This window comes from Meles meles, chromosome 16 (assembly GCF_922984935.1).
Source record: "Meles meles chromosome 16, mMelMel3.1 paternal haplotype, whole genome shotgun sequence".
NCBI lineage: Eukaryota > Metazoa > Chordata > Mammalia > Carnivora > Mustelidae > Meles > Meles meles.
Window position 1 is genome coordinate 67,768,730 of NC_060081.1, and position 24,598 is coordinate 67,793,327.

General features: G+C 45.8%; 1 protein-coding gene across 2 annotated transcripts; it reads right to left on the reverse strand.

Annotated features, from left to right (window-relative positions):
- Positions 1 to 6,478: 6,478 nt before the first annotated feature.
- On the reverse strand, positions 6,479 to 11,076 carry WFDC5 (WAP four-disulfide core domain 5). Of its 2 annotated transcripts, none has more exons than XM_045981607.1 (4): positions 10,938 to 11,076; positions 7,390 to 7,530; positions 7,167 to 7,307; positions 6,479 to 6,757 (listed from the first exon to the last, which is right to left on the reverse strand). In XM_045981607.1, exons 1-3 carry the CDS (start codon positions 11,020 to 11,022, stop codon positions 7,168 to 7,170), a joined length of 366 nt encoding a protein of 121 aa, XP_045837563.1. In that variant the 5' UTR covers positions 11,023 to 11,076; the 3' UTR covers positions 6,479 to 6,757; position 7,167. The 2 variants fall into 2 exon arrangements, with proteins under 2 accessions (XP_045837563.1, XP_045837562.1); XM_045981606.1 differs by having other exon boundaries at positions 6,479 to 6,782.
- Positions 11,077 to 24,598: the final 13,522 nt, after the last annotated feature.

The window sequence follows — 24,598 nt, forward strand, 5'->3', positions numbered from 1 at the left end:
TCTCCGGGTTGTGAGTTCCAGCCCCATGTTGGGTGTAAAGATTACTTAAAAATAAAATTAAAAAAAAAGGTTATATAATCCACAAGCATTTATTGAGTGTCTTCTCTGTGACTGGCTGGAGAGAGGTGCTGGAGACTAGGACCTGGATACAAGCAAGGATTCCCACTTTGCAGATATTGTTATTAATAATAACAATAACCGACATTTATTGAAACCTTACCTTGGAGCTAGTATCCTACGAGCCTCATCTCATTTATGCTGCCAGTATTCTGTGAATAGGTGCTATTATTTCAATCTCAAAGACAAGAAATGCAAGGCTTCTAGGGGGAGGTGACTCACCCAAGGTCATACAGCTGACTTTTGAGACCTCTAGAACAGAACTGTCCCCTAGATAGAGTTTGAGCCACATATATGATTTTAAATTTTTGGATAACATTAAAACATAAAATAAATAAAAAGAAACAGATAAAATTCATTTTTGATAATATATTTTATTTAATTATATTATATATAATTATATAATTAATTATTATATAATAATATAATTAATATTATATTTAAAATAATACCATTTTGACATGGGATCAATAAAGACATTACCAAAGAGGTATTTTATATTTTTCATTTTGTACTAAGTCTGGGAAATCCAAGATATTCAAATTACCACAAACTTAGCAACTTAAAACAATACAGATTTATTACCTCACAGTTCCTATACGTCACAAATCTGAGCACACCATGACTAAATTCTCTACCCAGAGTCTCACCACGTTAAAGTCAAGATGTCAGCCAGGGCTGTGGTTCTCATCTGAAGTTTCACTTCTGAGCTCACAGGTTGTTGGTGAGATTCATTTCCTTGCCATTGCAAGACTGAGGTCACCTTTCCCTGCTGGCTTTCTGCTGGGGATCACTCTCAGCTTCTACAGGCTGCCTGCAGTTCCTTGCCACATGGCCCATGGGCAGTTCACAACATGGATGTTTGCTTTCCTTCAGGCAACCTGGAGTGTTGACTTCCTCTTCTGCAACCAGCCAGAGAAAGTGCTCTGCTCTTAAAGGCCTCACCTGCTTAGGACAGGCCCACCCAGGACAGTCTCCCTTTCCTCAGAGGACACATTTTACATGTTCCTTTTACACTCAGGAGGAGATGATATGGGGGGAGAGGGAGAAGAGAGGGTCCGTGGGAATCATCTTAGAATTCCGCCTCCTATATCCATGTACAGTGAATCTCATTTGGATTAATCACATCTCACATGCTTAGTGCCCTTATGTGGCTAGTGTCCGCCATATTGGACCATGTACCTCTAGGCTCCTCCACTTCAGTCCTTCCCTCAAAGTAAGAAGTTAGAGCAGGAAGTTTGCAATCATCTTGCCTAATTACCTCGTTTTTTCAACAAAGAAACGGAAGCAGATCTGCAGAGAAGCAGATCTCCCATTTCCTGGTCCAGGACTCTCTAATAGCCTTCACTGCCCCCCAAAACTTAAGGGGTACCTCCATCCTGGAGTTGAGCAGTAGATTCCAAAAAGAGAAAAGACAGATCTCTTTCCCAACGGTAGAAGAGATGGAAACTTGGATCTGGTTTCCTCCCCAGATCATGTGGGAAGTACATGGAGTGTTAGATTAATTCATGAGTTATAGGAATGGGAAGAGGGACATTATGGACCTCTGAGGCTAAAGGTGGTAGCCGTACCCATTATGTGCCATGAATGGGCTATGCCCCAAATTCTCCTTCAGTCCCTGGTGGAAATGGCCTCCGAATCCATGAGGTTTTACCCTAAAGAGTAAGCTTGATGTTGCATAAAGTACAGAAATTTTTGTAATTAAGTAGACTAGGTGTGAGAAGCAGCTTCTAGAATGTGTCCCAGTGATGTCTCCCTCCTGGTATTCATGCCATTGTGTAATCCCTTCCCCTGGAGCCTGGGCAGAATTTCCTGATTTGTCTCTAATGAGCAGAATATGGCAAAGGTGAGGGAATATTGCTTCCAGGATTAGGTAACATAAGGTTGATGTCCTGCTGTTTTTGATGAAGCAAGGTGCCATTCTGGCAATGACCGGAGGGCAACTTCTGGCCAACAATGAAGTAGAAACTGAGGAAACCAATCCCGTAGCCCTCATGGAACTGGAGTTCTGCCATCAACCATATGAACTTGAAAGTGGATCCTTCTGCAGTCAAGACTCCGTTAAAACTCCAGCCCCTGGCTGCACACTTTTATTTCAGCTTTGTGAGCCGCTGAAGCTGAGGACCCAGCTAAGTGGTGCCAGAAACTACGAAATATCAAATATGTGCTGTTTTAAGCTGCTGCAGAAGTCATAATTTGCTACCCGGGGAAAAGATGATGAATACACTGGGTTTGCAGCCTGCCTTTACCACTGAATGGCTGTGGGATCACGAGCCAAATGATGTCTCCGCTTGGATTCCTACCTTCCTCATCTGTAAAATGGGAACAACGCCCACCTTTCAGGAGTGTGCTGAGCAGGAGCACATGTTGTTTTCTCTCCAGGAACAAACTCTTCCCCCTTCCTCTACCCAGCATCTCACTTATGAGTCACTGTAGTTCCAAGAGCACAAAGTGACCCACGGTGGCCTCTCCAGAGAGGAGGTGATTTTTCCCACAGTCCAGGTACAGCCGCCCAGGAACGGCTCTGAAGACCCAGGCTCCTTGACTTTTCCTCCCCTGTTCTTCTTGTGTGGCTCTCATCCCTGTAACAGGTGAGGCCCGTGTTTTGTCCATATCCCCTCAGATCCCTTCGCCACCTTTGTGCACACTGGCTCCTGGCACGCTTTCCCTCCTGACAGCTGGTATCCATATTTCTTTGTCAAAGGGTCCTGGAGGCTGCTGCGGCTCGCTCTGCCTGCCCACACGGAGAGCCCGAAGTGCCTGGGAATCGATGTCCTCCTGCCCAGAGTTGTTACCTGATGACTGATGGGTACAGACACATTAACGCTCCAACTCTTTTGCTCTACGGGACAGCTCTAAAGAGTCATCTGCTCTTGTCTCTAGAATGCCCCCCTCCCCATCCTGCTTGTTGTCACACCCCTGCTAGCCTCCCCTCCCCCTATCACCCTTTGGTATACCTCTACACCCCCAGACCCATTCTTCCTGGAACATTTCCAAACCATCACCATCCTATGAATTTTCGTCTAAAGATCTGCTTTCAGGGACCCCACCTAAGACAATCCTTAAGGTCGCCAGATAGCTGTTCTAGCTGCAGCATCCATGTTCCAGAATTCTGGACAAAGAACAAATGGATGACGGGCAAAACACAGATCTGTCTCATCTGGTAAGACTACAAGGGCTTCCTAGGAAGCCCCTCCCGGTACTTCCCCAAACTTCTGACTGGCCAGTCCTGGATCCCATGGTCATCTCTAGCTGCAAGGGAAACACTTTTTTTTAAAAACTTAATTTTTACTTTCTAAAGTTAGAGTATAATGTTCTCATAGTAAATCTTAAGTTACAAATGAATTAAGTTTTTACAAATGTGTGCATCCACGTGAATGCTGCCCAAGCCAAAATATAGAATGTCACCAGCATCCCAGTAGGCTGGGGGAAGGCGGGAGATGGCTGGATGTTTCCAAATGGGGACATTTCTGTGGGTAAGGAAGAAGGGGAGAATGGATGACCTGCAGTGTCATGCTTCACTAACTCCTACTTAAATTCAATATCCAATATTCAATATCCAAATACCACCTCCTTCGGGAAATCTCTGGTCTCCAGGCTGAGCTAGGTTCCCCTGGCATCCCACAGTCTCCCGGGGAGGACCTTGTCCACCTCTGTAGCTGGGGCTTCGTCCTATCCTCTAGGGCGTGAGCTCTGTGATGATACCCTCTAGAGTCCCTACTAAGTGCTCAGCAAACTTTGAATGAGTGAGGGAGGAAAACAGGATTGGGGGCTGAAGACCCAGCATCCTGGACACAGATGTCCAGCCTCCCAGAACACTTTCCAGAAGGGCAGTGGAGATGGAGCTGGAGGGACTGGACTTTGGTGGCTGAGGACAGAGTTGGCACTGCCAAGCCCAATGCCCAGACCTGAGGGAGCAGGTAGCTAGTTGGCCAAGAAGCGGAGCAGGAGACTCTGGGAGAGACTGTGTAGACGCTGCCACCTATAGCCAGAGAAGCCCTGACTTGTGACTCGTCACCTCCTGCTGCTCCAGGATCCCAGCTCAGGACTCAGGGCCTCAGTTCAGCCCTGGGCGCCTAAGCAGCTGCATTTTAACCCGCTCGTCTGGGATCCTTCTCCTGGGGCCCCCTAATTTTCCTCCTGATGCCTTTCAGGAAAGAAACCCAGGGCAATGCACTGGATTCCAGCTGCCTGGAACTGAGACTGGTCACTTGACCTTCTTGGCTCTTTGGGATCCCCATGTCTCAGATGTGCAAACTGAGTCTTCAGAGCTGGAAGGAATTCTCAAAGATGGGATGTAATTAGTGTCGTCAGCAAGGATGTCAGCTTTGGCATCCCGCTGCTGGGCTTTGAATCCCAGCTCCACTACTTGCCAGCTGTACAGTCCTGGCCAAATCGACGTCGTTGTGCCTCAGTTTCCTCATATGTGCAATGGGGGAAAATGACGAAGCCTACACAGTGAGGCTGTGAGGACATAATGAGATTGTATGTGAAGTAATTAAAGTGACACCCAGCACAAGGTCAGGGCTTTCATTTCAGCTGTAGCTGATTTTATTATAGCTGAGGGGGAATACGATGTGGCTGAATCCTGGCTACTTCACCTCTTAACTGGGAGTCTTGGGCAAGTCCCTTAACTCAAAAGTTCTTCTTGTCAAATGGCAGTACGCATGCCCACCTCCCTCGAGGTTACGGGATGGATGAATGAAATGATGTTTTAGAGTGTGAGGCATGGAATGGGCATTCACTCAAGAGTCACAATCCTTATCTGAATTCAACAAGCTCTCACTGTTATAAATCTGTAAGAAATGCCTACCTCCCCAACCCCTCCATCTCACTGGCTTCCTATCACAAACCTTCATTTTGCTCTGGCAGGTGAAGGGATTGGCAACTCAACTTCAGGCCTGCTTCAGCTTTCCTTCATCCCAAGACCAGCAGCTTCTGGGCAAGCACTTCTCATGGCAGAGGGCGGAAGCTTTGAAAAGGCTGGTGCCTTGCCTTGGGACTGGCGCATGTCGCTTGAGCCCACATCCCATCAGTCTCAGGGCGGGGCATGGGTGCTCTCCCCCAGGGAAGCCATGGTAGCGGTGGGGAGGGAAGAGGCGTCTCTGGGCAAACAGTGCAATGTACCCTATTATCTGTGTTGACTGCTTGAGTTTACAGATGGGGAAACTGAGGCCCAGAAGAAAAGGAAATATCCAAGCTCACAGGGCATCAGTGACCCACAGATTATTCTCCTTCTCCTTCTCCTCCTCTCTTGGGTCTCAGCATGTATCCCTATAATCAGCATTTGCTGATTTTGAGTTCAGTCACTTGAACCCCATGAGAAGGACTATGGCAGTGAAGAAACAGGATTCTCTCCATCTTCCAACAGGGCAAACAGAATCCCTGAGTGATGACTCACCTGTGACCACATTACCACGTCAAAGGAACAAGGAAAGAAAACCCAGAATTCCCAACTTGACCTGCACAGTGGACTGGCCAAACCCAGATTCCATCAGGGCACAAGAGGAAACCCAGCAGATAAAGCAGGGAGGAATCTGCCTGGTTCCCGCCCCTCCCCAGAGTGAGTCCTGGGTGACTGGGACAGCCAGGAATCCAGCCCTCTGGATCCAGGAGTGTCCCTTGCGATGGCTGTCATTCTCTCATTGACCCCCTCCCCTGCCCTCTTACACCCCGATTACAGACTGACCCTTGAGAAATCCAGGTGAATGAGGTATCGTCCAATGGGAGACAAACTGTCGCATAAATAATGACATCCCAGCTGTTCAAGCAACATTCCCCAAATGTGGAGCAATTTGAAATGATCTTAGGGCGGACCTGGATGCGACATTCTACAGCACTGACTCTTGAGAAAGTTGTCTTCTCCGTCCTTCTGATTACCCCACGAAAGAGGTCCCAGTTTTGAGATCTGTGTCTCTAACGTGTCTTTAACCCTTGCTAATCTTTGTTTATTACCAGAGACAGAGAGCAGCCTTTGGGCTCACAGTGCTGGTAGGCGGCAGCATCTAGGTAGAATTTCATACCATTATGTAACATTGTTTCATCTGACAACATTTACTTCAGTGGACCTTAGCTATTTTCACTGCATTTGCTTTTACAACTACATTTTATTTGTGGCAAGTGATCCTGCCTATTCCATTTATAGTGATGATGTCAAGGTTTTCTTTTGAAATAAACTTATTTATATACCAAAGTGAGTCCATTCAGAGAGAGACATTAGATAACTAGTAGTGTAGGCAGTACACAAGATATCACGATGCTGTTTTGCAGGTGTGGCAAGAACGGTGGAAAGAAAGGGGCATGCAAATAGATAGTGTCTGGAAAAGTCTGCTAGAACATACGTTCGAAGTGGCTGGGCTGCCTCAGGGAGGGGTTTGGACCCCTCAAAGAGGGGACTACCTGAGTTGGGCATTTGAGGTGGAGAAACACGCAAAGAGATGGGGCGGTGGTACAGCATGACGGGAGTCTATCTGTGCACCTTGACTCCCGGGAGGAGAGACCAGGGTGGATGGGTGGCAAGGGAGGGGGCAGCAGATCAGTGTTCATCAGAAGGTTGGAACTGCCGCAAGCAGAGACACAGGTATCTGGGTGGCGGGGTCCCAGGCTCCCATCAACATCTCTTCCTGCTAGAGACCCCATCCTGAGGATTCAAACCCAGAATTAGCCTGGGGAGAGAGAAGGAAAGGGTTATGCCCCCCATTGCAGGACTCTGGGGTCTTTAGAAACTTGGACCCTCCCTCCACTCCATCAGCCCAGCCCTGGGGGTGGGGGGCACTGAGGCAGGGTGGCCCAGCCTCCTTCACAAGGACCAGATGAAGCTCAGAGCTATTGTGAGATCAGCAAGAGAACGGAGGATCGCCAGTTCCTCTAGGTCCCAAAGGGTCCTAACAGGACCCCTTCCCTCCCCCACACCCACTTCCCAGGTCTGATGTAGGCAGCCCCAGGTTCCTGGGAAGGTAAGTGTCCCATTAGACTTATTGACCTGGAAGGACATCTAATGCTGGGGCTAAGAGAGGGAAAGAACCTGGCCCAGGTGCAGAGGAACGTACCTTAGACGGGGTTGCGACAGTCTCGGCCACAGGCCCCGAGGCAGCACCGACTGGAGCCCCTGCAGTCTGAGTCCTTGTTACACAGGTGCTGTATGGGGCTGAGGCAGTGCAGGCGGTCCTCGGGGCAGTTGCCCCGCTTCACTGTAACACAGGGGTTGGTAAGCCCTGCCCTGTGCCCAGCCCCGGGGCTTGGGCGCCAAGCAGGGCGGAGAGGGACACTCACCAGAGTCCATGGGGACACACTGGCGGAAGCAAGCTTTGTAGCAACACTTCATCCTTGAGGGGCACTGGCTGTCATCTATGCAGTGGTCAGGCACCGAGAGGGGACAGGGCCCATCGTCCGGGGGGCAGCCCCCAAATTTCTCTGCAAAAGAACCCCCAAGTCTTGTAGCTGGAGGCAACTCCAAGTCATGTAGTAAGCACCGAGCTGGGAATCATGAGATCCAAATTCTCTCTTCCTTATTTCTTGCCTGTCCCTTGGCAAGCTTTTTTGTTCTTTTTGTTTTTGCCTGGGGCGTGGGGAGTAGACTTGCTTTTATTTGGTTTTTATTTAAAAATGTTTAGGGGCGCCTGGGTGGCTCAGTGGTTTAAGCCTCTGCCTTCAGCTCAGGTCATGATCTCAGGGTCCTGGGATCGAGCCCCACATCGGGCTCTCTGCTCAGCGGGGAGACTGCTTCCCTCTCTCTCTCTGCCTACTTGTGATCTCTCTCTCTGTCAAATAAATAAATACTTAAAAAAACTTTTTATTAGTATAATTGACATAACTTATTAGTTTCAGGTATACAGCAAAATGATTTGGTATTTATATATATTGTGTTTTTTTAAGATTTTATTTATTTATTTGACAGACAGAGATCACAAGTAGGCAGAGAAGCAGGCAGAGAGAGAGCAGGAAGCAGGCTCCCTGCTGAGCAGAGAGCCTGACGCAGGGCTCCATCCCAGGACACTGGGATCATGACCCGAGCCAAAGGCAGAGGCTTAACAACGGAGCCACCCAGGTGTCCCTTGTATTTATATATATTGTGCAATGATCACCACAGCAGGTCTAGCTAGTGTCTGTCCCCACGCATAGTTAGAAATTTTTTTCTTATGATGAGAACTTTAAAGATCTTCTCTCTTAGCAACTTTCAAATATGCAATGTAGTAAATTACCTGAAGTCGCCATGCCGCCCATTACATCCCCACGACTTATTTCTCTTACAATCGGAAGTTTGTACCTTTGCCTCCCTTCCTCCACCTCCCCTACCTCCTACCCATGTTCCCTTGCAAAGACCAATCTGTTCTCTAAGAGCTTGCTTTTTGTTGTTGTTGTTGTTGGTTTGCTTTGATTTCTTGGTTCCAGTGTGAGATCATACAGCATTTACCTGTGTCTGCCTGACTTGTCGCCTTCAGTGTAACATCTCCAAGGTCCATCTACATTATTGCCAATGGTTGGCAAATTTTTTGGTTTTGTTTTTTTGACGGCAAGCTTCCGTTTTCTGTCTGTGGAATGGGAAGCTGGACTCTTTCCTCCCAGGGCTGCTTTGAGACTCAGATGACATGAAGGACGGCAACAAATGAAGTTCAACACCGGCGTCTGGGCCAACAAGGTCGTGCCTGGCCCAGGACTGCCTACCTCCTTGTGTTCATCCTCAACACCTTTTCCAATTAGGGCAGCACCCCACACTCTTTCCTTCAAAGTTTGTGACTCTGCATCTATCTGTCTGCTTCTCTCCCTTGGCCGGAGGCTACGAGAATAGATCCCGTTCCTGCTTCTCTCACCGTCAGACCGAGGCACGGTCTTTGATGCAGAGCACCCGCAGCTCAGCGACTGTTAGAAAGGAAGGATTTTCAAGTGTCTCCAGCATCGTCAGCTGTCCTCAGGCTGCTGCACTGTCACACGGCCGGCTGCTATCGGCCACACCTGTACTGTGTGCTTGTCCTGTTGCATGGGGCCTGTGTCAGGGATCCGTATGAACTTGGTCTTTGAGGTCTTTGAACTTGGTTCTCTGACAGTTCGAGAATGCTCTGTCCCAGAGCTGATCTAGCCATTTTTCTCGTTAGGATGTTGGGCCATTCCAGATTCCACGCAGAAGGCTTGAATCAGTATCTTCTTCCACTTAGAGGACAAAGTCAAGGGTTGGAAGAGCAGTGATTGACCAGACCCACAGGGGCCTGAGCTAGGACTTTGAGTCCTCTGGCCTCTTACCCCTCTGCTCCGGCCACCACTGAGTCCTGGGGAGGACGGAGGGTGGTCCCAGGCCTTCCCTTGAGCATCTGAGAAAAGGTTCAAAAACCTCCAGCAGCAGCTGCAGCCGGTGCCGGGACTGTACCTTGCATCTCCCTTCCCCCTCCAGCCCCGTCCATGCGCACAGGGGACACCTTGCTCACACAGCAAGTGCTCAAAACCCACTTCACTCTTTCCATCGGGTTGTCTTACACTGAATTGTGCCCCTTGCTGGAGAAAGGGCAGCTAGTCTGTAAGGGCGCCCCCTACTCCGACAAGCCCCTAATCCCCGGCTGGGAGTAGGTGAGACCCCAGGAGGCTCTGAGGTCCAGGGGGGTAGCCCTGGCCGGAGGAGCTCAGGCATCGGGGAGTGAGCCGAGAGGAGTGGCCTGAAGTCTAAGAGGGTCTCCCTGTGGGCTGGGTTGGCATGCAGGGGACCTGGTCATGCAACTGGGAGAGCTCCTGGGAGGAGGGGCCGGGAGCTGAGCCTTGAGGACTAGACAGACAGGAAGAGAGAGTCAGAACTGGCATTTCAAGTGGCTCAGTTTTCTCAGCTGCAAAATGGGGATAAAAATAGTCCCAGTCTCTCAGCATCTCAGTGAGGAGCCACATGAATCACAGTCAGCAGGGGTCTGGCCTTGGAACTCACCAGCATCCTTCCCTCCTCAGCCAGGGCCCGAGCACTCTGCTCCCCAAACCAGCTCGCGCCCCAGGCAGGGAGCCCAGCCTCGGAGGAAGGCATAAGTTAGGCTAGAGGGACCAGAGAGGATGTCAGGAGCTGCTCCCCAGCACTGTGGAGGAGGGAACCTGTCCCCATTACTGTCATCTTCCCCCAAGGGAGGGCCAGGGATGCACGGGTGTATGTAGGTCATGGCGTTCCAGTCCCAGAAAAGCAGGAAGCGGAGGCCTTGCCCAGGTGGGGAGGCACCTGTCCAGCCTCGCCGGCAGCCCCAACGTTCCCCACCTGTCAACAGGTCAGCCCCAGCCTTTTCGAGGAGGCTTGGGAGAAGAGAGGTAGGCATAGAGCTTCTTCCCAAAGATCCCAGAAACCACAGCCCTACCTAATTTGGGAATCCCTCATGCCACCGATTGGCCTCTGGGACCCGGGAAGGACCTGAGAAAGTTGGAAACAAGATGGGCAAAGGCCAGACCAGGCACAGCCTCGGTAGCAACAGAAGATGACAGAGGGTCATGGCGCTGCCGTGCGGGCCCACGGATCCTAATAATCCACGGAGACAACGAGGGAAGAGCCGGTGTGGACAGCTTTGCTCCCCTCTCCCCCAGAGACACAAAGAGACAGGCGTGTGCACAGACACACACAATCCCACACTCAGATACGTAGACGAGACCGTGACCTTGGCAGGAAGACCTTCACAGCTGCAGACGGGGCCGGCTGGCGGCACAGAGATGTACCAACAAAACACCAGCTGCTGGAAGCATCCAGAAGCCAGCATCCCCAGCTACACACACAGACGTCACACTGCACTGCCTCCCCCAACGCTCACTCTCCCCAGAGATGTAAGAACTACCCTGTTCCTGAAGCAGAGGAAGCCACCCACACTCACCTCCCTTCTTCCTGGCGGAGGCAGCAGGCAGCTGGCTCCCCAAAGCCAGGAGGGCCACCAGGAGGAGAAGGCTCCAGGCCCTCATGTTTCTGCTACAGGCACTTAATAAGGCCAGGGGCCCGGGGCCCCTAAATTGACCCCTGCAGCTCCAGGGAGGCCAGAGCAGCTGAGTCAGGGGAGGAAGGAGATGAGGTGGATGGTGTGGTTCTTGTTTGCCTCGTCCTGGCCCCGCCCCCTGTCCACGAGCCCCAGGGCAAGTGTGCTTGCGCAAGAGCTGAAGATGGGTGGGTGGGAGCAGCGGCTGGGTGTTGGGGGCCAGGATCCAGTCCTGCCTGCTGGACTTGGACTGTGATCTCCAGCAAGCCGGCTCCCTCTCCGGGCCTCAGTTTTTCTCATCTGGATAAAGAATGAAGGTTGGTGAGGCAGGAGATCCCTTTCCTGGCTCGCTCAGGTCCTGCCGCCCCAGCAGTGGCATAGGCGGGGGACAGGAGTCAGCTTTGAATGGCAAGAAGGGGGTGGCAGTGTTCCGGAGGCTGAGGAGGAATTAGGGTTAAGGTCAGAGCTCCCTGCTGGAGAACGTGGGCCGGGGCAGGCACAGTGAGTGAGGCCAGCTCCGGCCTCTCCTCCTGGGCTTCTGTGGAGAGGAGAGAAAGAGACCTTCCTGCCACTGGTGAATCACGTCCAGAGGCATCTGGTAGAACCGCCCTCTGCCTGGGACTGGCTCAGGGCTCAGGGTGATTTTTTGTTTGGCTGAAGTGACTGGTCACAGCAGAAGTAGGTGGCTTCTGGGACCCCTTCCCTGACCCTAGGAGATCCTGAGCAAGAAATCATCACCGCCAAGGACAGCACCTTAGATTTCAAATCATTTGGCTTCTGCATTTGGTGGAAGTGGCCCTGAAGCTCAGGGTCTTCTGGGGCCCCAGACAGAGGCCCCCACTGAACCATAGTACCTTCCCACGACATGGGGAGGTCAAGATCATCCTTGCCACGCTCCCACTTGAAAGATGGGGGAACAGTAGGTCAGAGATGGGAGGGAACTGGCTCAAGGACCCACAGTTGATTCCTAACCAAGGTGAGATTTCTGTCGTTGCCTCCCCGTGATCCCCATCAGTTACTGGGCCTTGGAAGCCAGGCATTACTTCATCTGACCCTAAGAAATGAAGAGGTTATTCCGTTCCAGGACAACCCTCACAGCTGGGAAATTCGTCACTGGATTTAACTAGAACCCCTTGTGCTATCTTCAAAGCTCTCAGGAAAACAGGGACCTTATATTCTATGATCTGATGTTTCTTTTGGAATAAAAGGAGAAGTTTATAGGGCTATTTCCCCCCACCCGAATACAAACTACACATATATATTGAATAAATGCTTTTTCAATTAAGATGATTTTGTAGACATTTTCCTGTGTCCTCCAATATCATCATTTTTAATGATTACATGGTATTTTGTAGGACTGATATGCTAACACATAGTTGTCTATGGTGAAACATAGGTTTCCATTTTTTCCCCCACTCAAATAAAGCTGTGGCAACAATCTTTGTATGTACATTTTGGGTCATATCTCTATTTTCTTAGGGTAAATCTGTCAAAATAGAAATGCTAGGTCAGTCAAAAGGTACAAACTTCCAGTTATAAAATAAAGAAGTCCTGGGGTTGTAATGGACAGCATGGTGACCACAGTTAGTAACACTGTATTGCATGTTTGAAAGTAGCTCAGAGAATAGATCTTCAAAGTTCTCATCACAAGAAAAAAGTTTATATGTGATGATGAATGTTAACCAGACTTATTTTGGTGGGAAAATATAAATATCAAATTACTATGTGTACACTGGAAACCAATATAATGTTATATGCCAGTTATATTTCAATAAGAAACCTCAAAACCAAAAACCAATGTTTAAAAACCAAAACAGGGGCACATGCCTGGCTCAGTCGGTAGAGCATGTGATTCTAGATCTTGGGGTTGTGGGTTCAAGCCCCACATTAGGTGGAGAGGTTATGTAAAAATAAAATCTTTAGGGGCGCCTGGGTGGCTCAGTGGGTTAAAGCCTCTGCCTTTGGCTCAGATCATGATCCCGGGGTCCTGGGATCGAGCCCTGCATCCCCCTCTCTCTGCCTGCCTCTCTGCCTCCTTGTGATCTCTGTCTGTCAAATAAATAAATAAATTCTTTTAAAAACCCCTGAAAAAATAATGAAACAAATAATACATTATATGTTAATTTTAAAAAATTTAAAATAAAAAAATAAAATAAATAAGGAATAATAAAACCCAAATAAAAACCCAAACCAATAAACAAAAAGAAATGCTAGGTCAAAAGGAGTGATTGCTTTTCAGGTTTTGAATATCCGGTCAAATTGCATTTCAGAAAGGAAGGAAATGAGTGTATGACAGCCTCCAGCTGTCTCTTGCTTTTGTCTGCCGGGTATCTCTTCCTTTTGTGGAGTCATTGCTCCCAAGTCCTGTGATTCTGGTTGGCTGCCAGTCACCAAGTACTTCTCCAGTCACTGGTGAGGGCACTTGACTCAGGTTTGAGTAATTGGACTCTTCTCTTACCCAACCCGCTCCTCCATTCAAATCCTGAACAGAGGAGGCAATGCTATAAAGAGAACACTCTAAAATTCTGTTGTTGCTTGCAACCAAAGATCCCTAACAGATACATTCACTAAAGAAAGACAGGATGCTGAAAGAAAAGTATATAAAATCTTTGCCAATGGGAATGTGTCTCCTTTTATTTCTTTATTATTTTTAATGATTTTATTTATTTGTTTATTTGTCAGAGGGAGAGAGAGCGAGCACAAACAGGGGGAGTGGCAGGCAGAGGGAGAAGCAGGCTCCCTGCTGAGCAAGGAGCCCGATGCAGGACTCTATCCCAGGACCCTGGGATCATGACCTAAGCCAAAGGCTGATGCTTAACTGACGGAGTCACCCAGGTGTCCCCAAAAGCCATGTAAATTCTTTAATCCATCTGACATTTATGTTGGCACTGTGTGTGTGACATAGGGGAATACATTTTTCTAAGTTATAACACCCTTTTTCTCAGTTTTTTCTAAGCAGCTGCCTTGGTATCATTTAGTGAATAATTCAAACTTTGGCCATTGGTTGGAAATCAGAACTTTATAAAAAATGGAAGTCTTGTATGTAACAAGGGACATTTCCAGGTTTTCTGCTCTTTTCTCTCGACTAGGTATTCCTGGGCCAGGAATACAAAACTTCTTTTGTAACGGTAGCTTCTTCAAGACGTCTTCAAGACAAGTGGTGTTCATTACCCTTTTGCTAATCTACATCTTCAGCTGTCCCTGGCACAAGGATTCCATTCTTCCAGGTGAACCTAATAATCTTTTTTTTAAGTTTCAAGAACAAATTTGTTGCTTTTTGTTAAACATTTTACCATAAAAATTTTCAAAACTACACAAAAGAACAGTAAGTACTTTTATAAAGCCTTGTCCTCCCATCACCCAGATTCAACAATGAACATTTTCCGCCAGCCTCGGTGAGATGTAATGGACCCATAGCTCTGTGTAAGCTTGAGGTGTCCAATGTGGGTGATTTGATACATCACAATATGCGGTACATGCTGCAAAATTCCTCCCAGGAAAAGATTACTTAACACAACCTCTACTTCACCCAATTACAATTCTGTGGTAGTTGTTGTGGTGTGAACATTAAATTTTATTTCTTTTCTTTTTTTTTTTTTGTATTTATATGAGATGATGGTGTTAACTAAACTTACTGTGGTCAACATTTCATGTTCTATGTAAGTTAAATCCTTGTGCCATAAGCTTAAACTTATATTGTGCTGCTTGTCAATGGTATCTCACTAGAACTGGGGGGAGGGAAAAGTGAGCAGAATTCAGCAAGGAAAAAGAAAAGCTCTATTCTCTTAGCAACTTCCAAGTATACAATACAGTATTGAGAGCTGTTTTCATCGTGCTGTACATTAGCTCCCTGGAACGTAGTCGTCTGATATGTGGAAGTCCCAACAATTAACATTCTCCGACACTTCCTTCCTGAATACCCCGCACCCCTTTCCTGGCTGGTGTATTTGAAAGTAAATTCAATGCGAGGGGCCCCTGGGTGGCTCATTCGTTGAGCCTTTGACTGTTGATTTCAGTTCAGGTCATGATCTCATAGGTTGTGGGGTCAAGCCCTTCATGGGGCTCTTTGCTCATTTGAGAATATGCCGGAGATTTTTCCTCTGCCCATGTGCACATGTTAGCATTCTCTCTCTCTCATCAAAAAACCCCCCCACAAAAAACCTTTAAAGTAAATCCAGCGCATCTCACATTTTACCCTTAAATACTCCAGTATATGTCTCAAAGAAATAAAGATATTTTCTCACATAACCCTGATACTGTTGTCATACCTAACAAAATTAACAGTAATTTTTTAACATCTAACATTCTGTTTGCATCCTGTTTTTCTTGTCATCTCAGAAATGACTTTGTATGGTTGTTTGTTTAAGTCAGAATGCAAGCAAGGTGCACATATCGCGTTGGCTGTAATGTCTCCTGTTTCTTTTAATGTAGAACATTCTCTCCAAATCCTGTTCCTTCTCTTCCTTCCCTTTCTTCTCTTCCTTCTTCATGCTATTTATTTGGTGAACAAAAAAGATGAAGAGTTCTGTAGTGTGTCCCACACCACTTTTCTGTGATATCTTCCAACATACTTTTCTAACCTTTGTATTTCCTGGAGATGGACATTAGCTCTAGAGGCTTCATGGGGTTCAACTGTCAAGTTTGACCGCCAAGAATATTTCTCAGGTGATGCTGTGTGCTTCCTGTCACTTCACCTCAGGAGGAACACGGGTCTCGCTGACCCCTTTTAGTGTGGTGAAGATAGATCAGTGCATTGTAGGAGATGTCTCCTCACATCCCACTGAGAAGCTGTGCTCCCCAATTTAAGAACGGCAGACAGATTGTGGGGTGAGAGTTAGGCACCCTATAAATGTCTGGTCCCGGTCAAAAATTCACCTCCTGATTTCAGAAGCCATGGATGATTATCACCTGAATCAATGATTTCATTAGGGGTTGCAGAAACCCACCAGGTTTTGGTTCATGATATAAATTATGGTGGCCAAGATGGACATCTTTACCTCAGGGAGGCTTCATGTTTTGGGAAGAGCATATGTTTAAAAAAATTTCTTTTGTTATGGAAAATTTCAAAGAATGTATCTAGATCTTTTTTTTTAATGTCACGTAGTAAAGTTTTGTAGATTTTTTCCCCCAGAAAATTTCTGCACATTTCTAGATGAGTTTATTTGTAGGTATTTCATAGATTTTGATAATGTTGAATAGGAACTTTTTTTTTTTTGCTATTTTCTAACTAGTTCTTGGTAGTGTTTAATGATATGAGTTAATCCAATTTATTTACCCAGAGAAGTTATAATCCTTTAACCTCTTGAAGTCTAAGCTGTGTGTTTGCAGAATGGGGAAAATAAGAAGCGCCCCCTAGGGGCTGCTAACGGGAAAATGAGATAGTGTATGTACAGTGTTTGGTACTGAGCCCGAGACAGAAAATGTTTAAAAATGAGTCATGGTCACGACTTACGCTAACTTTTTTTTGGCCAGGCCTGAAGGTCAGGCACTGGTCCTGGCCTAGACTCTAAGCTGCCCTGGTGTCAAGGTTCTTCCCCAGCCCAGCCCACATTTTTTTCCTCTATCCCCAGAGAATAGGGAAAGAAGCCAGACCAAGACTTGTGTCTTCCTGCAGGGGCAGGGAGAGGCATGGGGTTCTTTGCTTGCCCAACCCCAGCCTTCCACCTCTGCTTCCCATCTCCACCCACAGCAGGAAGCCAACCGCCCAAAAGTTAAATTTTTAAAAGTTAGCTTCAGAAAAACACGAACACTTACATTCACTTCCGTGTAAAACCTAAAAAACGAACAACCCTCCCAAACTCAGAGAAAAAGAGATCAGACTTATGGATCCCAGAGGTGGGGGTGGGGAGAAGGAGAATTGGAGGAAGGGTGTCCAAAGGTGCAAACTTCCAGTTACAAAGAAATAAGCACCAGGGATGGAATGGAGCTCGAGGACCACAGCTAACACTGTGTGTGACGCACAGGGAGGTTGTAAGTAGAGCAGATCCTAAGAGTCCCCATCACGAGGAGAAATGTTTTCCTCTTTACTCTGTCGGAGAAGGTGGATATCAACTAAATCAACAGTGGTGATCTTTCCACAATAGATGAGAATCAGACCACTATGCTGTGTACCTGAAACTTACATAGTGATGTATATCAGCTATTTTTCATTAAAACTGGGGGGGGGGGGTAGACGTTACTCAGGTATAATTTCTTTCTCATTAATTTTTTCTCAAAAGGAGTTAATTTTATTCTTAGTGGAAGAGTTCATGTATTCCGACCCCATAAAGACCCGTGTTGCCTCAAGTTCGATGAAGAAAAAAACAAAAACTGAGGCTCAGAGAGGGAAAGCTATTTGCCTGAGGTCACCCAGCAAGTTGGGGGCGAAGCTGAGACTAGAACTAACTTCCGGGCCAGTGTTTTCTCTACAGCATGAACAGAGCGTGGGACTGTGCATAGACGGCAGACATCCAAGTCTGTCTAGGAAGCCTCTTCCCTGCTTTAGGCTCCCGTCACCCCCCAAGTCTGTCCTGCCCCCAAGATATAGGTATCTGGGGAGACTGCTCACTCTATTGAATGACTCTAAGGTGTCAGGGACAGGGTCTCACCTTCTCATTTATTTCTCAAAAGAGACCACCCGAAGAGGTTTCTGTGTAATCAGGGGATGGAGGCCCATGGAGATTCAATCTCGGCCTTTAACAGGGGAGAGCAGGGGCCGCCCAGTGGCAGGTGCAGCATGACTTTCCTGCTATTTCTGGGGCTTCCTTGGGCACTGGGAGTCCCTAGAGAAGGGAGGGAAGGGGACCTCAGAGTGGGACTCAGCATGTGTCTGGTGAGGTGGCAGGACCGGCAGAGAGGAGGTCAGGTGAGAGTGGGTGTACCCGGTGGGGACCTGCCTGCAGATGTGGAGGATGGATTTCCAGATGTTCAAGGGCCAGCGTGAAGACTTCAGTGTCCTCAACTCCCTGTGTTCGTTCCTGTGCCTTAGAGAGAACAGCCACCTCCGCCAGTCCTCCCAGAGCGCTCTCACGTAGCAGATGAACCGCTGTGGTCGGCCAGGTCCAAGGTTACCTCTCAGACCTCTGGGACTGTTCATGCCACACCATTGTATTCTCGCCTGGAGTACAAGGGCTCCAACTGCTCCACCTCGTCGCCAACACTTGTCTTTTTCCATTAAGATAAAAAACTGAATAGTCACACTAAGGTGTTTGAAGTGGTATCTTGTGATTTGGGTTTGCCTTTTCGCATTGGCTAATGATGTTGAGTATATTTTCATGGGCTCACCGGCTTTTTGTGTATCTTCTTCTTTTTTTTTTTTTATTTGACAGAGAGAGAGAGAGAAATCACAAGTAGGCAGAGAGGCAGGCAGAGAGAGAGAGAAAGGGGGAAGCAGGCTCCCTGCTGAGCAGAGAGCCCGATGAGGGGCTCGATCCCAGGACCCTGAGATCATGACCTGAGCTGAAGGCAGAGGCTTAACCCACTGTGCCACCCAGATGCCCCTTTTTGTGTATCTTCTTTAGAGAGAAGTCTATTCAAGGACTTGGCCCATTTTAAAATTGGGTTGTTTATCTTGATATTGTTGAATTGTATGTGTCCTTTATATGTGCTGGATTCTAGGCCCTTATCAGACACCTGACTTGCAAATCTCCCCCCCCCATTCTGCAGGTGGTCTTCTCACTGTCTTGGTAGTGTCCATTGATGCACAAAAGTGCTTAGTTCTGTTGAAGCTTATTGCTTTAAATATCCTTTGACTTGAAACTATTATATACACATAGCAATCAGTGAGCTTACTCTCTTATCCAACTTCCTTCCCCTTCATCCTTCTATTTGATGATCTATTTGATCTATTTCTACTTTTTCACAGCATGGCATATTTACCTACCATTTGCTACTACTTTGTCTTTTTTTTCCCCCCACAGTTAAAACGCCCAGTGCTCAACAGTCGTCATTTTAGTAATGCCCACAGATCTTCTGGGTTGGGTATATCTTGTCCCTTAGAAACTGCTCAGGAAATCTTTTGGGAACAAGAACACTTGAATTCTTGCATTCCTGTAGTTTTTTTTTTTAAAGATTTTATTTATTTATCTGACAGACAGAGATCACAAGTAGGCAGAGAGGAAGGCAGAGAGAGAGGAGGAAGCAGGCTCCCTGCTGAGCAGGGAGCCCGATGTGGGGCTCGATCCCAGGACCCTGGGAGCATGACCTGAGCAGAAGGCAGAGGCTTAACCCACTGAGCCACACAGGTACCCCTGATTCCTGTAGTCTTTTTACTTCCAGGACAAATTAGTTGTGCAAAAAAAAAAAAAAATCATCAGTGTGTACTTTCTTTTCTTGAGTGACTTTAAGTTTTGCTCTGCTGTTTTCCAGCTTTCATTCCATCTGATTTTTTCTTCCAATTTTGTTTTTGTTTTTGTTTTTTTGAGGGGAGTTGACTTCCTGGAAGCTTCTGTGTCTATCTTTACAGCCCCAAATTTTATTCACATGTGTTTGGTGTTTACCATGGTGTCAGCTTCCAATATTTTCCTTGATTAGGGTTTTAAACAATTCTTTTATTTTGCTCTTTTGGTTTTCTTCTTTTGCTTGTGTGTTTTGGTTTTCTTCTTTGTGCAACTTGATTTATGTGTCTATTGCATCTCCATTGACTTTTTATGCTGAAAACTTTCTCCGAAATCATTTTAAAGCTATTTTTCATTTTTAGTTTGTGGTTTTTTGCTTCTCATATTTTCTTTCCTTTTGTCCTTACTTGGTCTTTATTTCTGGGATGTTTTTGTCCTTGTCTTCCATTTCTCCCCTGAGCTCTATCAGATTTCACTTCGCATCTTCCTGTTATCTTGCTATTTCTTCTTTGAATTTCTTTATTTCTGCTTTATGGTGGTTCTTATGGTTTCAATTGACTTCAGTGATTTTAGACATTCATTTTAGAATATCCATTTTTTTCTCAGGTTTGTGGTGACATTTTACTGAAGATTTTAAAAATCCTGCTTTAGATGTTTTTAAGCATTGTTACTCATTTCTGCTTTTAAAAAAATAGTATTTTTGTATGGCTCATGTGATTTTTGCATTTCTTCCTTATTTTAAAATCAGTAGATTTTCACGGACCAGCTCTTGAAGGGAGTATCTTACCTGAGGAGGAGGGGTGGGACGTTAGAATGGGTTTCTTACTTTCTTAGCTCAATGGCTCCCTCCTCTGTTACTACAGTAATGGGTAGTTCCTCCTATACGTGGACTTTTCCTGATTCTTAGGTACTCCTCTGAAACAAGAGGGCTCCTCCCATGAGCCATGGCCAGAGAGATATGCTGCAGCATTTTAAGATGATAACTTCTTTCCTGAATACACCTCTCCCTTCTCCTTTGTGCATTTTCTTATTTATTTTCTCTCTGCCCCTTCCAGCACTTGTGTTCTACCTTTCTTGTTCTCAGACCTGCTCAAGGTGGGCACTTTCCTCCTGGGAGGTGAATATTTGCTGATGTTTGGAAGTGTACGTAGGGGATGGATCAGGGGGCGTGAACAGTGGCGTGAAAAGAGTAGGCGGCCACGTGCTCTGTGCAGTTTCTTCATCAACGTGAATTCACTTGCTCCCAGCATGTCTTCCTGCGGCGGCTGGCAACCCAGCGACTGCCTGTCCCAGACTCTTCCACATCCAGACTGCAGATGGGATTCGAGTTCCTACAATCACATGTGTTCATACAATAGCTGGATTCTTTTTCTGCTTGAACTACCTAGAGTGATTTCTTTCAACAACATCTGAGTTATACCTGACACACACTATTACATTTTTACATTATGACACTTCTTTTTTTTTAAGATTTTATTTATTTATTTGACAGATGGAGATCACAAGTAGGCAGAGAAGCAGGCAGAGAAAGAGGAGGAAGCGGTGCTCGATCCCAGGACCCTGAAATCATGACCTGAGCCGAAGGCAGAGGCTTTAACCCACTGAGTCACCTGGGCGCCCCGTTTATGACACTTCTATTTTAAGCATTCCTTCTCAACACTGAGACTACTGGTTACATATATCTCATTGTTTATTTAGGTATAACTGTCAATTATACCTAAATATACAATATACAATATACCTGTATATGCAATATACAATATTATAACTGTTTTCTTCATTCATACGATTCCTTGAGTTCTGTTGTCTAGTTACTGATTATAATTTTCCTTGATATTTCAATCATAATAGTGACTTTTTGTTGTGACAAGTGAAAAAATTAGAAACTAGTACATGTAAAGGAAAACCTACTCATCTGTTTTTTTCCCCATTCCCATCACCGTGACGAAAGCAACGTTAAGAGCATAGTGTGTACTCTTTCATACCTTTCTCCTCTTTCCTACATAAATAAAGGCATTTATAGCACTTTTATGTGTTTCTACTGAAGTATTACCAAGCACATGTATTATCCTCTAACTTGTTTTCCTATTGGTAAGATTTCATGAATATTTCTAGAATTCAGTACACAGAGATTTAGTGATATTCATTATTTTCCTAATATATTTATAAATATAACAGGATCACACCAGACATGATAAGCTTTTTGGAGAAGCAATACTTTTTTGTTTCTTCTTATTTGCCTTTTTCCCCTGTATCTTCTTAACCTTTATCCCCCCATCAACTCTTCAGTGACCCTGTATTAATAGGATGTGCAGCCTTCTGAATAAAATACAGTCAGATTTGTTTAATATAACCATATTAAAACCATGCCCTCACTATGTGCAAAGTAGCCAAAAAATAGGAGGTAATGTCCAATAAGATGAGAAAAGGAGGCTATCCCGAGCTGTTCTGAGCAGATCTTAGAATGACGTATAATTTTTTATTTGCTAACCATACCACAAAGGACCTTTCTCCATAATATATGAAGAGTCCTTAAAAATTAAGAAGGAAAAGGCTGATAAATCTGTTAAAAAGTGGGCAAAGGAAAAGAAGCCTTCAGGAAAAGAAATGTAGGGGCACCTGGGCGGTTCAGTGGGTTAAAGCCTCTGCCTTCGGCTCAGGTCATGATCCCAGGGTCCTGGGATCGAGCCCCCATCAGGCTCTCTGCTCAGCAGGGAGCCTGCTTCCTCCTCTCTCTCTGCCTGCTTCTCTGCCTACTTGTGATTTCTGTCAAATAAATAAATAAAATCTTAAAAAAAAAAAAGAAAAAGAAATGTAAGTGGCTTCTAAAATATGCAAAAATGAAAATGAGAGAAATGCTAACTAAAAACATCAGCGAGGCATGACTTCCCACCTATCAGATTGATAAAAACCCCCAAATTATACACACTGTCTGTACCAGAGCCTGGATGCACACAAGTGCTTTCATCCACTGCTTGTGTGGATACAAAATTGTATAACCCCCTTGAAGGGACATAAGACAAGAGTACAAAAATTTCAAAAGCATTTGAAAGATGCTAACTATATGAGTTGATGGATATGTTTATTAACTTGATGGTAGCCATCTTTTCATAATGTGCATTTATACATTTATAGTAAAACATCATATTGTACACATTAAATATATAATATTTATATATATGTACACATTACATATATGTACACATTAATATATATATATATATATATATATATATATATATATAATTCATTTGTCAATCATACCATAATAAGCTGGAAAAAAATTTCAAATGCCTTTAATCTTTGTACCAGCAAACCTACTTCTGGGACTCTAGCTTACAAGTTAATGCAAAAAGTCACATGGGGCTACTTTGTAACAATGAAAGGCTGAAAACCACCCAAGAGAGCAGCAGTTTGTGTTTCTGGAAAGTGAAGGTCATTCATAAATGACTTGCCCTGCAGCCTTGGAAATACACACACACACACACACACACACCCCAAAGGAAATCACCAATCAACCCAAGTACTAGAATGTTACCAAGAACTAAAAACTTAAACCAACCCGAGTCCTTCTCACCCATCCAAAATGTTTCTTGCCTCTGTTCCAAAGTTAACAGCTATCCTAGATTTCATGCTGATGGCTTCATCATTTTCCTCCACCCAAGTACATGAGCTGTACCACATATATAAGCATTTCTAAGCAATCTGTTAGTGTTCCTTAGATTTGAACCTTATACACAAGCCTATAATTAAAAATATTTTATCTTGAGACTTGAATTTTTCTCCAGCATTATTTTAATCAGTGTTGTTATGTAAGGTCTAGAATCCCACCTTCCCGATTACTTAGGTGGTACTGTTAGGGCAAATTTAATGTTAAAACCTGTTTAACTATTAGGGCCTGCTTAGCCAGAGCAACTCCATATTGCCTAGGTAGCTATATTGTTGTTTACATCCACTGACTTCATTCCGGGAATAAACACCCCCGTAGTTCCTGGTATGGTTCCGGGTATCGATTCCGGAGTTAACGCTTTAACAATAGAAGCCACATACCTTGGGTCTGCGGTTATGCCCTATAAAACCAGCCTATGAGATCAGGAGGGGGTCCCTCTCTTTGGAGGTGGCACTGGCCAGTCAGTCTGACTTCTAATGCTTGGCATAGAATAAAGCTTCACATAACTTTCACTTTGTCTCAGTCTTGTTCCCCTGGCCAGTTAGTCTAGCTTCTAATGCTTGGCATAGAATAAGGCTTTGCATAGCATTCACTTTGTCTCAGTCTCGTTCCTTTGATAACAAACCCCAACATTCTGGGGGCTAGCCCGGGATTAAAGGATGAGAACATCAGAATTTCTGGGAAAAGCCTCTGGAGGTAAGATCTCGAGATTTTATCTTGCAGGATCTGGTCTGTCTGTCTGGTTGCGGAGCTCCAGGGTATAGCCCACTGGGGAGAAGCTGGATGCAGCATTGCTCCCCAGGGCTGGAGTGGATGCGGGGATGCCCCATCCCTCCACTGGGATGCCAGGGGGTTCGAATCCTCCTAGGTGGTCAGGGGACCTGCCAGGGGGTTCGAGTCCTCCTAGGTGGTCAGGGGACCAAGAAAATCCCCACCAGCAGCAGGTTGTATCCTGTTGAGGAAGGGCTGCTGGGTCTGGTCTGCAGTTGTTGTTGTCTTGTCTTTTTGTTGTCTGTTGTGTTGTTTGTTATGTTTGAAGAAATGGGGCAAGCGGAGAGTAGGGGACCCATGACACCCCTAAGTCTTGTTCTCCAGCATTTTAAGGATTTTCAAGGTAAAACCACCCAGTTGGGTGACAAGGTTTACCCAGGAAAACTCTCTAAAACTGGGAATCCTTTCTCTGCCTTCTGGCAGCACTCCCCCTTCTGTTTCTGCACCAACTTGGGTATGGCCTGTGTAACTGGCCTCTATACCATCCTCGGTGCTTCCTGCACCATGGCTCCTCCCCTCTTCACTGTCAGGGAGCAAGAAGAGCAGCCCCTGGACCTAATACCCCCCACTCCAGATCTTGCCACCTGTGTCTCAGGTAAACATTAAAAGTGGAGTGGGTCCAGGTGAAATGTAAATTGGTATTTGAACTAAGTTAAGTTTGTTGGTTTAATTAAGATACACATGTCTTTAAAGTTAGAGCAGTAAATCTGAAACTTCAATCAAAGTTTACTGAGGGTCAAATAAGCTCATCCTATTTGTTAAAATCTGTTAGCAAAGAAATAACTGAACTGATGGTTAACTGTCTGTCT